Source organism: Sardina pilchardus, chromosome 18, assembly GCF_963854185.1.
Source record: "Sardina pilchardus chromosome 18, fSarPil1.1, whole genome shotgun sequence".
NCBI classification, from domain to species: Eukaryota; Metazoa; Chordata; class Actinopteri; order Clupeiformes; family Clupeidae; genus Sardina; species Sardina pilchardus.
The window spans coordinates 20,357,674-20,375,632 of record NC_085011.1 but is presented as its reverse complement, the minus strand read 5'-3'; the positions used below and the strand labels follow the sequence as shown (position 1 = coordinate 20,375,632).

At 42.9% G+C, this 17,959-nt stretch overlaps 1 protein-coding gene across 1 annotated transcript in view; it reads right to left on the bottom strand.

Moving 5' to 3' along the window:
• The window catches only part of LOC134063580 (CUB and sushi domain-containing protein 1-like), a 232,763-nt gene that overhangs the window by 198,018 nt on the left and 16,786 nt on the right, over window positions 1–17,959 (bottom strand). Inside the window, exon 3 of the mRNA XM_062519171.1 lies at window positions 15,506–15,722. Coding sequence (XP_062375155.1) covers window positions 15,506–15,722 — 217 coding nt within the window. The remainder of the gene's footprint in view (window positions 1–15,505; window positions 15,723–17,959) is intronic.

Here is a 17,959-nt window from a genome sequence, read left to right as displayed (position 1 = left end):
TACATACCGGTAGTAGAGAACTACAAATATTTGGGGGTTATTATAGACAATAAACTGGATTGGAAACAACATTGAGGCTGTAAGGTCAGAGCAGAGTCTATTTCTTAAGAAAGCTTAAGTCATTTAATGTGTGAAGCAAAATGTTCATGAAATCATGGACGCTTCCATATGATTAATAGAAAGTCGACACCCGACCAGTTGTCACTTCAAGGTCATTCAGAATGTCGTTTGATTCAGATTTACTGCAGAATTCACAATGCACATCCAACTAAGCGAAACAGCTTCAGGTTATTTCTAATTCTACTCAAACACCCAGTGCACTATAGAAGAGGAGGGTGCCACTCACAAGGTCAAAGGGCTCACGAAGCGCACATGCTAATCTCCATTGTGTAAGAAAATAGCCTTGGATATAAGCATCCACTACCACTAGATGAATGGGATATTTGTGTGAATAGCAAAGGCACTGCTTCCCCGCTTCCAACTGTTCCCATCTTAAAGAAAAGAAGGCAGCTAGTCAAGGAAACAGCATGAGGTGCAATTCTACAGAGCCACAGTGCGACAGCCATGATATTCATGACAGCCCCATATACCCAACACTATCTTGCTACCCCGGCCCACCCTCCCCAGTCCCAGCTGTATCTGTGACAAGGCACACTACCCTTCCTTTTTGAACTGGGGCAGAAAAGAACCTGCCGAGCCTTGACCCACTTAATCCCCCCCAGAAAGGGAGACACTGACTACAAGGTGTTCTGTCATTGTACTTCTATTCAGTGACATTCCTCTGCCAGTCTGTTTATTAAAAAAAGTATCTTCGCTGGAGATTCCTCTGCTGAAATATGTCTTCATATATGCTACAGTACTATGCTGATCATTTACTAGATGGCAGCTGTATTTTTCTTCATTATTTTCTCTTTTCTTTTCTCTCTCCCTTTTTTAGTACACTTCAGGCGATGGGAAAGATCTGGCTTGGGCTTCTTGAAATGAACTATATCGGTTACCATGGTGACTTTGTAATGTCGGTCTGTGAGATGACAATGACAAGGCAATGGCCACGCGATGAATAAGCGAAAGTCAATGTCACTTCAAAGCCAAAGCGGTTGCCTTCGGCTGCCTCGCTATCAACTTTCTTACGGTATACAGGAAGATGAGTTTACTGAACATATGATAAACTTCCATTCCACTGAAGACTATTAGCCATCTGGTTTAGAGCTAAGGAGAGCCGGGGCTCAACTCCAAGGAGAGAAAGCGTAGCCGGTTCCCACTGTCCCAACGTGTGAATTTGACTGGTTAATAATTCCCACGTCATAGCTCTGCATCGACAAGCACCCTAGCGACTACAGAATGTATGTGAATCCATTAAATTTTTCCCCCTTTGACCACGACAGTAGACTCATTTATTATTAAATCTGATTTTACTGCAGCTTTTTTTTTAAATCCCTCCCAGCAGTTTTAATATTATCTCCCCACGGACAGTGAAATGTGACAAGCCAAGAGCTCAATAAAAATAAAACACAGTGTTCTAGGTTCCTCTCAGTCATATCACAGGCAACAGAGTAGAGAACAGAGATCTCTCATCATGTTAAATTATTAATTCACTTCTGCTGTGCATGTCTCTGGTCCAAGAATCTTGTAGGTATTCCTCAGCGCAGAAACAAACAGATTTCTGCCACTTTACAGCATGATGGAATTTGGGCAATTTGGCTCAGTGTTGTTTGGGGTGTTTTGTTTGTTCGTTTGTTGATTTTGTTTTGCTTTGCTTTGGAGCAGGGGTATTTGTTTATTTTAGTTTTGTTTGGTATTTGTAAAGGGACCGCTGCCATTCCAACTGCTGGTCAACACAGAGGCACAACAGAACACCCCCCTCCCACCCCCAAATTGAGTTTGCAGGGAGGTGGAGAGAAGAAGGGAGGAAGGGAGAGAGAGAGAGAGAGAGAGAGAGAGAGAGAGAGAGAGGACATGGGAGGGAGGACAGCTGCACTGGTTTGTCAACAGTTTCTGCCTCAATCTCATCCTGCCCACACCTGGTGTTCTAATTATTTTTACACTGTTCAATCTCTGCCAGGCCCTAGGGTTTTCAAAAGTTATACAACGGTGAACATTGGTTTCATTTCTTTTCTTCAAGGAAGTCTGACTGCAGCCAGTTCCCCAGATGCGCTCTCTCCCCCCTCTCTCTCTCTCTCTCTCTTTCTCTCTCTCTCTCTCTCTCTCTCTCTCTCTCTCTCTCTCTCTCTCTCTCTCTCTCTCTCTCTCTCTCTCTCTCTCTCTCTCTCTCTCTCTGCTTTTTTGTTTTCTTCTCCCATCTCTCTCTATGTCTCTTGCAATCTATGTTACGGAGAGACTCTGGAGAGAAACGAAAGATACAAGAAGCCTGAAAACAACAGCAGATAAAGCATATGATATTGATAGGCAAGTTTCAGGGTCTTTGAGAAGGAAACAAATACACAAAACTAAAGCTTGCTTTCAATTTTGTCACAGCGCTACGGTATTTAAGATCTAGGCAACAGAAGGTTTTGTGTTAAGTACTTAGCACACTAATTAGGTGCTTTTCTTTAGCAAGTCTATATAGATAAAGTGCTGATAATATAGCTATACAATTCTAGGGTGTCATTTCAACTATTTGGATTGGCTGATAATTGCTCTATTCATTAACTATATCAAAATGTTTGAATAGGCCTATTTTTTTCAACTGTCTTTGTATGGATAGTGACTTTATTCTCTGAACTGATCATTTGCTTCCTATTGGATGGTTACAGTTTTCAGACTCAAACGGTCAAACTACTCAAAATTGATCACGTGTTTCAAATGATGTGACACAACCAATATACAGTAGTTTGTTATACCATTGCAGGTACATATCAACAATGGACAGAAATTATCAGTGCAATGTACTTGCTTGTATTTTCCGGTATACAGTTTTTCACATTGCAAAATAAAACATTTTTGAAAACCTTCCACCCTTTTCTCAAAACACAAACCCCATTCTCAATACTGGATTTACAGTAAATGTTGGATGAATCCACCGAGTTATGAAAACTTTTTGCTTTGTTTGGTTTTGTTTTGGTTTTAGATGCAAAATGCATTTACTGTATTGTAAACAATGACCATTTCTCCTGAAGCTATATGAGCTGCCCAGAACACTGCGTTCTCCAGTTTTTGATGGTGGTGGTGTTTTCATTTTGACTGCTTTGTGAGATGATCTGAAAACAGTGTTTGGTTTTGAGCACAGGTACAATGTTTTGAGGCGATCGTTCAGTTTTGCAGAGGTTGGCAAACGTTTTGGGAATGTACTTTGAGATGTGGGATTTGTGTTTATAGTTTAGGAGAAAAGGGTGGCAGGTTTAAAAAAATGTGTTTTAGCAATTGTGAAAAACTGCTTTTTTTCCAATTGCTAACACACTAAAATGACACACATAGCACAATTATTTAAACTGACACACAGAGAGCAAAACCTCTTCTCAAGTATCCAAAAGTCTAAGCACAAGTTCTGCTTTACACACAGTTTGCAATTCAAAATTAGCCTGGCTAGCGCCTAGCGCCTACCACTTGGTGGTCTGGCAACTAAACGTTAATTTTCTCATATTTGAAAAAATGCTCAGGGGCCTACAGCTTTAGCGTGTATATTTTACAACACTCCTCAATCGACCAGTCTGCCTTTTAATGAGCATGATCGCGAGGCTGGAGACTTTCTGCTTGTCACAAACTTGCATGCATGGGTTTTTCCGTTAGGGGGAAGCCAGACAGCCGTCATTCACCCGAAATAAGTTAAATAACCATTCCAATGACTCCGAAGCTGATTAGTTAAGGCAAATTAAGCTAAAACAACTTGCATAGTTCACCTTTAAACTTTCCACCACTTTATTTAACCTGACAAGGTGTGTCTCTACCTGGTCTTGCCCCCTCCACTACCAACTGATTGTCATTAGGCCGAAAACTACCTAGGTTAGAAAGTTAGGCTGAACCTTTTTCCATTGTCTGAATGCCAAAGGCCTCCAGCTTATCTTTTTTTAAAGTCCACACTAATTAGGTTCCAGGTAACACCCAATTACTACAATTACTGCTCATGCAAAATGATCTCATTGATATTCTCATTTGACTATAGCCTTCCCTACAGATGCTTAAAGGCGTACAGTATGTCGTAGTCATTAAGGTAATTATGTAATATTGGTTAATGTTGGAAATATATCAAATTTGGCAGCACTGTTCCGTCAACAATATGAGAGGAGCGCCCTGCAGGAGGTTCATATTCTATCTTGAAAAAAACCCCAACAACCTAAACAAAATCCTTCATTCAAAACAGGAACTTTTATGATGCAAATCAACAAGCTGTCTCTTCCTGCACGTCTTGGCCGAGGCATTAAGGTGCCTTTATATATATTCACATCCCTAACACAATCATTCAGCACTCTGCATATTCCTCTCGTCTGCCTCCGTGACGTCCCTCATCGCGTGCACGCGCGGGGTTCCTCGCCTTTCTGCTCTTTATCGCGACCCCAGGAGCAATTATTCTCCCGCGAGGGAGCCGTCGGAGCTTGCGGTGGCATTTCTGTCCTCACATTATAATAATTCTGAAAAGGGGAAGGAAAGAGGGGGGAAAAAAACATGACAAGGAACTCACATGTCACTCGTGCCGGTTTGATGCCGGCCGACTCGCGGCAAGGCGGGAGCACTGCCGAGGGGTTTCGGGGGCGATAAAAGTGCGTCTCATCTCAGGGGCTTCCGGATTGTCACTCCATAATGGTGAGGTTATTTTATCAGTTGCATAGAGGAACGTCTCACAGGGGAGGGGTATCGTCGGAGAAGAGGTGGATGGGGGGGGGGGGGGGGGGATCAAGAGCTTGATAAAGAACTGACGACGACATTACACAGTGGGATGAGTCTGAGCTGTGAGTCATGAGAGAGGGAGATGGTGTGACCCACCCATTCTGGGGTTTCACAATTTGAAGTCTGTCAAAAAAATTCTTCTCATAGTTATCCGTATTTATTTTTCGCTTTCTTTTATTGTTTTGATTGTTTTATTCTGATTTTGGATGCGTTCGAAAGAACTCTCGGAATTCTTATGTGCAATGTGCAAAAGACAAGGTTCTATTCAGAGCATAATGGTGCATTCATGCTACTGGAAAGTCCTCAGTTCCCATTCAGAACTTTCCACTTTGAGAGCATTCACTTGACAAGAACCAACAACGTTGGTAATGTTTATTTTAGCCACAAGTCTAACATCACGTAGTTACTGTACACAAAAAAAAACTGGGAAGTACTGGTTTACATCACAATCACCTGCACTTATAAGTATCCTGTCAGTAAACAGTGAAATGTCTTATTTGTGCATGGAACAACAACAGTGCATTTTCCATCTTTCACTTTCAAACGTCAAAACGTCAAAATGGCAAAATGTTCTCCTGAAGCTTTCAAAGGGCTCCTACTTTAAAGTGAGATGTTCTGAATCCAACACACGTTCAGGAGTGACGTTAGCAGCACTCTAACGTAGGACTTCCCCCACTTCCCCATTGCTCATGCGAGTAACATAACACATCCATAAAGAAACAGAGGGAGGACATTTCAGACTCTGACAAAAAAAAGAAGAGACTTAAAAGGAAATTCCCTACAAGGACGAAGAACCCTTTTAAGATGGCATTAACATGCATCATGCAACTATTTTGTCCTTGAGTGCTAAAGACATTGATTCATTTATGATGGCTTAAAAACTTAGGGTGAAGGACCGCAAAGGACTACACTCAACCAACTGCAGCCACAAGTACTCAATTACTGTTAGAATAGTTTAAACCTTTTCTGCATGTTTACCTTCAACACATTAGTTTGTGAATCCAGACCTCTAACCATCTGTGTTTGCACTGCTGTGGTCATTAACACAAAGCTCACACATCAACACACACACACACACTTGCACACACATACTTGCACACACACACACACACACACACACACACACACACACACACATACACTTGCACACACACGCACACACACACAGAGACAGAGACACAGACACACACACACACACGCGCACGCACACATACACACACACACACACACGCACACACACACACACACACACACACACACACACACACACACACACACACACACACACACACACACACACACACACACACACACACACACACACACACACACACACACACACTAAAAAAAAGGCTTTTATGCGAGTAATGGTCTGGGCTCTCATCCTTGGCACTGAAATGGCACTCTGTAATCTGCCAGTCCAATCCATCCCTCGCTCCATTCCCTAGATGGCAGGTGACGGTGGATGGGGCCGGGCCCTGGTCTGAAGCAGGTCTGGAGATGCCAGGTTCGACTGACGCCAGATTAGAACTCTTCCTGGGTCAGCCGTCGCATTTTGTTCTGTTCTTTTTCACTGTAGACATGGTGGGTTTTTAATTTGTCACATTCGTCACACTCCGTTTCTCTTTCTTTTCTGTGATGGTAATCTGCCTTTCCCAGACATACCCCCACAATACCAATTTGCTGAATTTTCTGCAGTTCCCAGTGTGACACGAGGCCCTATTTGACCCAGGAGGAGTCAAAGCTACCCAATGAGTTTGTGAATATTCCTATACTTCATCATTGCCACATACACAACCTCCTGAAATACTTAACAGGTGATTCAATCGTGACACACATATTACTGTATTGCTCTACCTTACTTACCAGATGTGACAAATGTGACAAAAACAAGGCCAAGATACAAAAGCAAGGCCAACTTTGATTATTCAACTTTTCAGCATGAACACCCTTCTTTTGCATCCATCACTAGCAAGATACACTCAGTTACAGCAAATATGTCCTTTTAGTTTAGGTTAGTTAGGTCCTGTCAAATGATCTATTGATATGTGTTTGGACAAGAAGCATTTCATCAGTGGAGATACAGTATCCTGTCAAAGCCCTACTTGGACTTATTCGTATGACGTCAATTATCCGTTCATCCTAAACGAGACAGTAGAATGTCAGTTTTGGAAATGATTTTAAAACTTTATATTTGATAAAAGTACAAATTAGCAATGTTCCAAAGTAACAAAAACACTGGTGAGTGCACAATTTGATATGCACAAGAAGCCGTTCTAAACGTAAGAGTTGAGAGTGACAGAATGTGTTACTTGGCAACGTTTGACGCTGAACCAAAGGCTCTGATTGGAACTATTTTTAGAGCAGAGAGTGAATCGAATAAAACAAATGAAAGAAGGGAAATGCAATCTGGTGTCTTCAAAGTCGGCAATGGAGCTGATGTCTACAATAAAATCACACTCGTGGCCATTGCTGAGGCCTTCAGCCTAATCCCCTTCTCCTACTCAGGTCATTATCACCAAAATGACACAAGTATGACACACTTCTGCTAGGGTGTTGTGAAGAGTCAGACTGTTGTCAAATAGACCCAAACAATATGGAAATATGTTGATGTGTGGGACAGATTGAAATCTGTGTATATGTAAGGGATAACGGCCGACGAGGTGACCGGTTCGATGGAAATAATGGCTCGGTGGAGGTCTAGAACTCCGGCGACGTGCGAAGCACGGAGACGGAGTTACCTCCGCCGTGCCATTATTTCCATCGAACCGGTCGACCTCGAAGGCCGTTATCCCGCTTATCTCCCGTTTGTATTCATAACCTGTATATTTAGAACATAGTTTTATTCCACCGTTGCGTCCGTTAACATCGCTAAAACGGTCTTGACTGTGGGACTACTTTCCGCCACATATCAATTTTCTACTTGCAGGACAAAACTGCCGTTACTAGTTCTAAAATGGATGGTTGCTATGGCCAAAGGCCAGTCGTTAGTTCTAAATGGCTGGTTGCTACGGCCAAAAGCCAGTCGTTAGTTCTATCTCTCCTGTTGTCAAGCGGGCATATCCCAGGATTCTGATTAACTTTAACTTGGAAAGATCGCTACTTTTATAGCATACATGGCATCCAACTCGCTACAATCCACCTCCGTCATATGCTACAATGTTACTATGGTTCTGCACGTCTGTATTTCAGCTTGGATGCAACGTGACAGTTCATTAAAACTTCGCAACGAGTTTGGCGAATTAATATTCAAGTGTGCTACGGGAACTACTTCAAAGGTAGCAGGTTATACGAAGTTAATGGCCACCCCATCAGCCAATCAGAGAAGAGAATTCCATTGTTGAGGGAGATAAGGTATAAATAATTGAAGTGTAAGACATTGTCCTTTTTCACAATTCCTCCTAAAATGCATTAATAAATAACCTCAAATTCAACATGGCAATTCTTTTGAGTCCGGTCATGGCCAAGCGAGAACACGCTGTATTCTAAAAGTATGTGGGACTTCAAACACTAGACTACAGAAAAGCAAGATGTTCTTGAGGTTAGAATTTTAGCTTTCAGGCAAGGAGCATAATTCCTTTCTGTGCCTTTAAAAACAATGAATTCAGGACAAGTGCAATTTCTGCTGTTTTGCATCCATCATACCTTAAAATATTAAACAGTAAACTAAAACAAAAATGTCACTGCTTGTGATCACTAATTCGCGGGTGTGTGTACCAAACCGAATGTGACAGAAGTAATTAAAAATGTGGCACTAGCTAGGGATTTTTCTTCACTCTTGAGGAAACCTTTGCTTCATGCACAGGCAAAGTCAAAGGAGAGCAGAGGTGCAAAAATCCAGCTTCAGAAAGTAAAAGTCTACAACAAAACTAAAAAGTGTGCTGCATCACATCACTAGCACACAGTTGTTTAAGTCTAGGTTATTTCTTCCTCTTACAGAACAAATTAGGCAAATGTCTGCTGTTTCATTTTAACACAGTATTGTGTGTACTGTTGTGGTGCCGGGGAATGGATTCTTTAATTGACCACTTATGTGTCCACATAGCCTGATAATAAGTCTGTGCCCAGTCCACAGAGAACACCGGATTCAATGAAGAATTTATAATAATCTGATCATTTCCATCTCCAACAAATATAAAAAAAAAAGTGTCACTTCCTCAACAGCATTCACCATAATTGCAATGGCGTCATGGCCATGTGTCATTAATTAGCATTACTGGAATGGTCCATAATGTAAATGTGAGTGTGTAGAAATGATGTTTTCTAAACAAAGTTCGGGAGGAGGCCATAGGGTTGATTGACAGGCATCACTCACCCAACCTCCGGTCATAGGATACAAAACCCTCCTTGCTGCCCTTTACGTCATGCTGGAGTTGCAAAGCCTCCCACCTCCTCCCCTGCTCCTCTATTCCACTGTTAGCTCTAAGCTCCAAATGACCCCTTATCCATATGGGGTGTTAGCAGACATCACTCACAAGTGATCTCCGCTATTGGCATCCCAGGACCACGGCCAGCTACCGAGCCAAACTTGCCATTCTCCGTACTGACTTCAAGCAATCCAACGGGCGAACTAGTGAACTGACGGTTATTAGCAAATTATAACGAAGGGCTTGGATTTTCCCCGGAAAAGAGCATAATAGTAAATATGTGCACTACCCCTAACTCCACCCACTGAGTAACACTCAGATGGTGACTCAAGATTTTACTGATGCAAATGTAACTATTGAATTTATATATTCATCTAGAATTTTCAAACACCAGAATGACTGTGGTAATGTGTGTGTCAATGTCAACAAATACAGACCCTATGTTTAGTGCCCACCTACAGACTAGTTGTCAAAGCAGTGCAGCGTTCCCTGGGGATAAGGTCAGTCAGCTGTCACAGCAGCTTGAGCTCTGTGAAACAACACAAAACTCTTCAACAGTCATGCAAAGTTTCTCTCCAAACGGTAGTATAGGGAACGCAGCATGCCAAGTTACATCAGGATCACCAATAAAACAACAAACATCCATTATGAATGAGAATTACCCCTCTCTCTCTCTCCTCCCCCCTCCTCTCTCTCACTCTGTCTCTATCTATCTCTCTCTCCTGGGGGATAACTGTCTTCCTCTGCGTTGAACTCCAAACTTAATTGGATTAATGAACCTTTAATTGTGCTACTTTGCTAATTAACTACTTTCTCACCCCTTGGGTTTTGCAAAACTTTTGATTCCACCCTTGTCTACGGCCGTCATTCACAAGAAAGAGACCATTGAACCAGCTCTTGTTAAACCAAGCTAATGGTCTATTAAATTCTCGTAGGCATTACCAGGTTAGCACCTCGCTCTACAGAATCATTTTGATGAGAAGTTTCTAAGCTTTCATCCGTGTTGGAACTGATATCTGAAGCACGAGATATCACAAGACAAATCATTTCCTGTCCAAAAAATCACATTTAATTACATGTTTTTTTTTTTTTTTCAAAATCTCATTGGTCAAATTGTCTCAGGATCAATTAATCTTCAAGGATATGAGGCACACATAACTATGTTTAGCAAGCTTTACAGAATTTCACTATAATCAGTTTTAAAAGGCCACACTGGTCTGAAAAATAGACCGCTGAAAAGAGAGCAGTCTGCTTGTTCACTGCCATGACGACTGTTGCATTGTGATAGATTTATTTCTACTTTTTATGCACATTCACTTTTTTCATTCCATGAAAGCCTGCCTACCTTCAAATCATCAAAAAACAATCTTTTATGTCAACTCTCTGATAATGCTTGACTACACGAGGTCTCCCTAAAACCCTGAATCTATCTTGTACAATACTGTGTGTGTGTGTGTGTGTGTGTGTGTGTGTGTATGTGTGTATGTGTGTGTGTGTGTGTATGTGTGTGTGTGTGTGTGTGCATGTGCGTGTGTGTGTGTGTGTGCATGTGTGTGCGTGATTTTTAATTTTTTTTCAATGCATGGATGAACTCACTTTCACCTGCGCTCTCTGTCCCAACTCTCCATTATGAGTCGCACTTTCCTTCTTTTTTTCCCCCCAAAAGCAGAGAGGCGACGAGCAGCCTTGTCCTCAGAGGACGGCATATGTACTCTAGCAGGTGCTGGGCGCCCAGGAAAGCTGTGCCGTATAATGCTTCCTATCAGTCAGCCCAGGTCACCGACTCACCGTCCCCAGTGTTGGCCAGGAAGTTTCCCTTTTGGATGACTCCTCCGGCGACCTTTTATTCATATCAGGTGCCAAGCGGCGCTCTCCTCCAGCGAGCTGTTTTGTGCAGCACCTGCCGCCATAGCTCACCCCCTTATTGCCCTCCGCAGCGCAGCCCCCACACCTATAAATCTACATCTGCCTTCCTGTGCATACAGGTTGACGATTTGGCTCAGTCGCCCCCCCTCCACGCGCGCACAAACACACATAGACACACACACACACACACACACATCCAGGCGCACACACACACACAAACACAAACACACACACACACACACACACACACACACACACACACACACACACACACACACACACACACACACACACACACACACACACACACACACACACACACAACACACACACACACACACACACACACATCCCCTCCCCAACACACATCCCCTCCCCAACACACACACACCCCCCAACACCCATCTCCTTTCTTTGTCGCACAACTTTGTGACCCTCAGAAATTGTGCAAAAACTTTTGATATTCCTGAGCATGTATAAAGCAGCTTATAGAATTATCAAAGCGCGGAGAGAGAAGACAAGCAAGGCAGCCAGAGGAGCGGCGCTCCGACCCGCATTCTAGCAGCGCTTTCTTAGTTCAGCTAGCTTGAATCTCTCGGCGACGCGCTGGATTTGTTCAAGTCACTGGTTAACAGTGCATGTCCCATTTTCTTTGAGAATGTGGGATACTCTGATATGCATGTATGATGTGTGCATAGCATTAACATAAGGAGGTGGGGAGGGGCGGTGGGGGAAGCCGGCGTTCCACTGACACCCTGTGGTGGCGAAACACTGCTGCTCGGAGAGGCAGTCAGGTGACTGGCAGTGCCTTTCTTTTCGCACGTCTGCTGAGTTCAGAGAGCCGTGCACAAAGGAGCCGAGCCACAATGCGCAGCCGGCTTTCCTTCTACCTGGCAGAGCTTCTGTGTCACGAACTGACACCCTGTGCACACCTAGGCCACGATGCACAAATCTGTGTGTGTGTGTGTGTGTGTGTGTGTGTGTGTGTGTGTGTGTGTGTGTGTGTGTGTGTGTGTGTGTGTGTGTGCATGTGTTTTTGTATGAGTGAGACTGTGCATGTGCGCGTGCATGAGTGTGTGCGTGTGTGTGTGACTCCTAAGGAACACAGAGCTCCCCTGCAGTCCACGGGATGCTCGCTGGAGACTGAATGCTCATTTTCAGTGCACTGCTCCCAGCCCTCTGGTAATGCCTTGTGTTTAATTAGCATAAATAGAGAATCCCATTATCATAATATTAAACCATTCATGAAGAACACGTATTTGTGTTGTGGTATCAAAAGATCAAGCTTTTCTTTAGAGCAATAAAAACACACTTCAGCATTGCGTTGAACATCATTCATCACATTTTCTAATAAGAAGGTAGGAAGGTAACCAGCAACTTCCTATGAAGCACACAATGTCCAACTTCACAATCCATATTTCATACTGTACAACAACATTTGTGAGCAAACGTTATTTCATAATTTCACAAGAAAAATTGTTTCAATATGAGGTCCAAACCTCTCTCTCGTCGGCTACTTTTGCAAAGCAGTACAAAAATGATTAAACGCACCCAAAACCACAGTACCGCTCTTCGAAAGTCTTTCCCGTATGATGTCATCGTATTTAAAGATTTCCTAAGAGGATTACGCCCAAAAGGTAATTAATTTATGAGGACATCTATTACAGTTAATATGAACTCTGCACGTACCATTACATCACAATGTGCACTTCACGTTCCACTACCATGGGAGGGTGGGAGCGAATAATCGCCCTCTTAAAGAAGATGATAAAGACAACGCAAACATGACTTAATTACTTGATTGAATTGTGTGATATTTCATGCAATAATCCCCTTTTTTTACGATGGCAACACCAATTCAGTCCTTGCTTTCTAAGAGGATAGAGAGGCAAAGAGTTTTTAACACCCTCTAGCAGTTTTTTTTATTCTCCTCAAAACCACTTAAAATGGCAATAAGAAGTTCATTAAGCTTATGTGAACAGCCTGTGAATAGAAAATTAATGAGATGGAGTAACATAAAATTCAGAAAGGATGGCTTTTTTATGTACAAACAGCACAGGGGATACAGACAGAATGCAAAATATGTTTTCAAACACAGAATACTTGATGGAAAACTCCTATCTGTATTTCCAACAACCCCCCCCTGCCCCCAACCCCCATGCCACTCCCCTCCATCCAATGTTCCCCAGGAACGACGCAATGTTCCATACCCGGATTATGGATCAGACACTCCCGGCTGTGGCAAAAAAAAATATATCTCATGCGACTGGAAACACATTGTTTGGTGTTCCACATACCGCAAATAGGGCCCGATCCCTCACTGGGGGGAAGCGGCCTACTCGGATGCACTTGGCTACGAGGGTCATAATTTACAGTAATGCAGGCACTTGTGTGTTGCCACTATCCCTAATTAGGATGATTCAGTCTCTGCCAAAGCATATGCATTATTTGTCGGTTACTTCCCTCTAAATGCATTCCCTCTCCGATCAGACCACATTAGCTGTCTGCGACATTCACTTACAGCTCGTCTCCAGCTAATTCAGTGGCACTTTGACAGACACACCCCTCTCTCTCTCTCTCTCTCACACACACACACACAGACACACACACACACACACACACACACACACACACACACACACACACACACACACACACACACACACACACACACACACACACACACACACACACACACACACACACACACACACACACACACACACACACACACACACACACACACACACACACACACACACCCCAAAACACAACCACTTTGTCCTTTTTAGGCTGTCACAATTAAGACATTCCCTCATTGTGCCCCCTCATATCACGATGGCATGTGCTTAAGCAGAGATCTGCAAACTTCACGATGATACTTGCGTGTGGACTTCTTTCTTAGTCAATACTGCATCTCTCTCTCTCTCTCTCTCTGAAGCCTTTTGTTCAGTTAAAGGGAGATGACAAGAGAATGGCTGAGTCTCCTTGCTGGTTCAGTCTCTCTGACCGTGTGTGTGTGTACGTGAGCGAGTGTGTGTGTGTGTGTGTGTGTGTGTGTGTGTGTTTGTGTGTGCATGAGTGTGTGTGCGTGCCTGTATGGGAGCGTACGTGCGTGAATGTGTGTGTGTGTGTGTGTGTGTGTGTGTGTGTGTGTGTGTGTGTGTGTGTGTGTGTGTGTGTGTGTATGTGTACGTGAGCGAGTGTGTGTATGTGTATGTGTGTGCATGTGTGTGTGTGTGTGTGTCCGTGTCTGCATAACTCTGTGTGTTGATGGCAAATGGTCCACTTAGACAGAGCCATTACTGCGGCTCTTGTAATGGGAACAAATGCAACAGCGGTGCCTAAGCAAAGCCTCCATACATCTTCCCCCCTCTCCTCATGAGACAACAGCAACTCGCGTCAAACCTGCATCACCCGCTACTTTAAAGGCACTCCGCCTAAATACCACTGTCAGGGTCAAATCCTCCATCTGCCAATGGCACACTTACGCAACCATTCTCTTGGTGAGAGAGAAAGAAAAGGAGATTTAAACAATTGGAGAGGTTGTTTTGCCACAACAATCTCCGGCATCATTAGCCTCTCTATCTATCCTCTATCCCCTCGCAGGCTATCCCCTATGCAAACGCATGTGCTAATCATCTGACATTTAAAAGCACCCTGCTTCTAATTATAGGCCGTCCATTTTCACTCAAAGCTCTTGCACTTCTTCCCCCCCCCTCCGAGCGTCTATTGATCGGCCACTCCATTACAGGCCCCTGTGCGTCTGCACTGCCCAACCACCAGCCCGATGGCACTCCTCAAAAGTTGTAAGTGCAACCTTGGCACGGCTCAAAGATGTTTTTGTGCCTTCGCAGATGCACCTTCAGCAGCACGCTGGACGGATGCGAGCAATCCAGGGAAAAGCAGCAAACTGTCAGGTGTTACAAATGTACAGGCTCAGTGTGTGTGTGTGTGTGTGTGTGTGTGTTGGGGTTGAGTTGGGAGAGAGGGTGTACAATTGTTTCTTTTTTCAGGGCCATGGCAATGAAAGCACAAACCTGTCTACAGTACTCCAACATGTGCTGTGGATAATGCTCAACTTGAATCGCAGGACATTTTTCAAGCTTGATACATATGTAAACATTCTACAGAGATTACAAATCATTTTGACATTTGTGATAAAGCATGGTGTACAGCTGTGTTGGTGTGAGCGTGTGTATGTGAGAGGGAGAGAGAAAGAAAGAGAGAGAGAGAGAGAGAGAGAAAGAGAGAGAGATGTGAGGAGGAGAGAGGAGATGTGTGTATGTGGCTGGGTAAGTGGTGTGTTCAGTTCAGTTGCGTGTGTGTGTGTGTATGTGTGTGTGTGTGTGTGTGCTTGCGCGCGCACAGCGTATGTGCATGTCTGTGTGTTATGTATAGCCTAACCCATAATAGACTTCAGTGCATAGGACCTGAAGGCACGATCTCACCTCATTTTCAAGTTGCCAGGCAGTGGTTGTCCATCATAAATGGCGACGATGTCAAAATCCTCCTCTAGAGCGAAGGTGTGGAAGGAGAGCTGTATCCTGTTCCGCTCCCCCGTCACAATGATCCAGGTGCAGTTAGCATAGTTCGGGTAGCCATGGGGAAAGCCTGGACTCTCTATGGTGCCATTGAGACCTTGCACTATGCCGCCACAAGGTTGACCTGTGAGAATGACAAAAGACCAATATTTAAAACCCCAGCTTTAGCTTTCCACAGTGCCACTTGTGAACACAACACCTCTGCATTCATTTTGTATTGACATCGCACAGGCATGAGAAATCATTTCAATTCAAATCTAACACAATTACAATGCAGAAGGATCACTGCACACAGGTTTGGTTCGAGAAATGTAATTCCTCTCCTGGAAACCTTTGCAAAGGAGAGAGTTCAATTCTCAAAACCAACAACCTGAAGCAACTTTGTGCTGAGAGTGGGTCTATTTACACTGAGACTACTTTAAAGAATTCTAGTCAATAATTCCACCATTAATTGTTAATGGGGTAGAATTAACACATAGGCCGGCAATGAAAGCTAAATTTCTTCTTTTTCCCTTGTGCATTCATCAAGAAAGAGTTCCTATTTTGTAGATTCCAAGATGCTTCGACCTGATATATTTGACTCAAATATCAAAACATTAGCCACTTTTAAAAGGAACACAAATAAACCAACATGTCAGGTCCAAGCTGTGCAGCCCCCTGTGGAGATAGTCCCAGGAGTTTAAGTACATCACAGAAACATGCATATCACTGAGTAATGCTGCTTATACTCCATACTATTTCCGCCACATTAATTCCCTTACCCAAATCTGAAGAAATAGCCTAACTGTTTAAGTAGGTGAGATTGCTGTGCTTGTATGTAAGAGGAGCAACTAGGTACTGTATGTCAACAACAACTTGCCCAACAGTAAAGAGGTTAGAGAATAGCCAACTAAAGGGCACAAAAAGAAGGTGTATGTGCAGTGTATGGATGTGTTGAACATAGTGGAAAATGGACAGACGTTAGGATCTACAGTATACTGTAGGTCTTCATCCAGTCAAAGGCATTTAATCTTGAAATAGCTACAGTACAATCGTTGGTCAAGAATCTGTTTGCTTGTGACAGATGCATTTATCAAAAGCCCACTGTTGACAAAGATATTCAACGACAAGTTTATATCAATGGGGTGTATCCTTCTACCTAACAACATTTACCAGATGGATTGTGAATCTTACAGTAAGTGATGTGTGTGCATCAAGGGTGAACAATGTTTTCATTTTATCACATATTGTTTATACTTTATAATGTTTAGTGTCCCCTGTATGCAAATGAGAGCAGAGTCCATTTGCATGTTGTGACATTTCTGCAGCATGCTTTCTGAGCAGAGGACATTGATGGCTTTGGTCCCAGCGCAGCCCAGCCCAGGCTCAGTTGCAACGACGCGTGTTTGTGACAACGCTTTTTAGTTAAAGCAAGCGCAGCGGGAGGCCGTTCTGATACACGTGGGATCCGTCTAGGCATGCTACAAGGAGAGTGGAAAAGCATCCAGAGGAAATAGGGGAAGCAAACACCTCTGTCGCCAAGATGAGACCGTATGACGTGTTGATCAAAGGCGTGTGTTGACTATGGGAAGTTGCCCTGCTTTTGGAAGAAAAGTGACAAAAAGAAACTGTTCACAACACCAGTAACAGAATTTCTATTGGTCACCAAGAGACTAGGGTCATTTGCGAAACATTACTGAGGTGAGTTATTTAAGAAAAATAAATCAATCAATATAAATTTTAAAAGCAGCTATAATTTGTTTTATATTGCCATTGTTATTCTAATACTGGTGTGTAACATCATACAGTAATCCTAAGTATGCAACAGTACATTGACCCTTATTCTGACTTATCCCTAACCCAATGTAACGGTAGCTTATGGAGGTATATTCTGTTCCACAGCGCTACATTTTGGCTAGTTTAATGTCTGAATGGGACTTCTTTTCTTCATCCATCTTCCTGATTAAAGCACAATCTGATTCTGTTTTATTGGGCTATTATTGGGTACTGTGGCTATGGGTATGGTCAAAATATGTTTTATTATTATTATTATTATTATTATTATTATTATTATTATAAGTATCATTATTATTACTACTATTATTTGCATACAACACTCTTGCACTCTTGTTTATACACCGTGTGGGTGGGTGCACAGAATATTACTGTATGAATGTAGTTACAATATAACTAAGGGATATCAAGTCGAAATCCATATCATAATTAGTCTAACATCATAAATTACATAAAGTTAGAAGTCAGAACCACCAATAAGGACCATATTCCAGTCAATATAATTGATTGCAAATTGTGTATACATAGGAACAAACATATTTGTCAATGGCTTCTCTTTGTGGCAGCCCCTCAGACACACACAGAGGT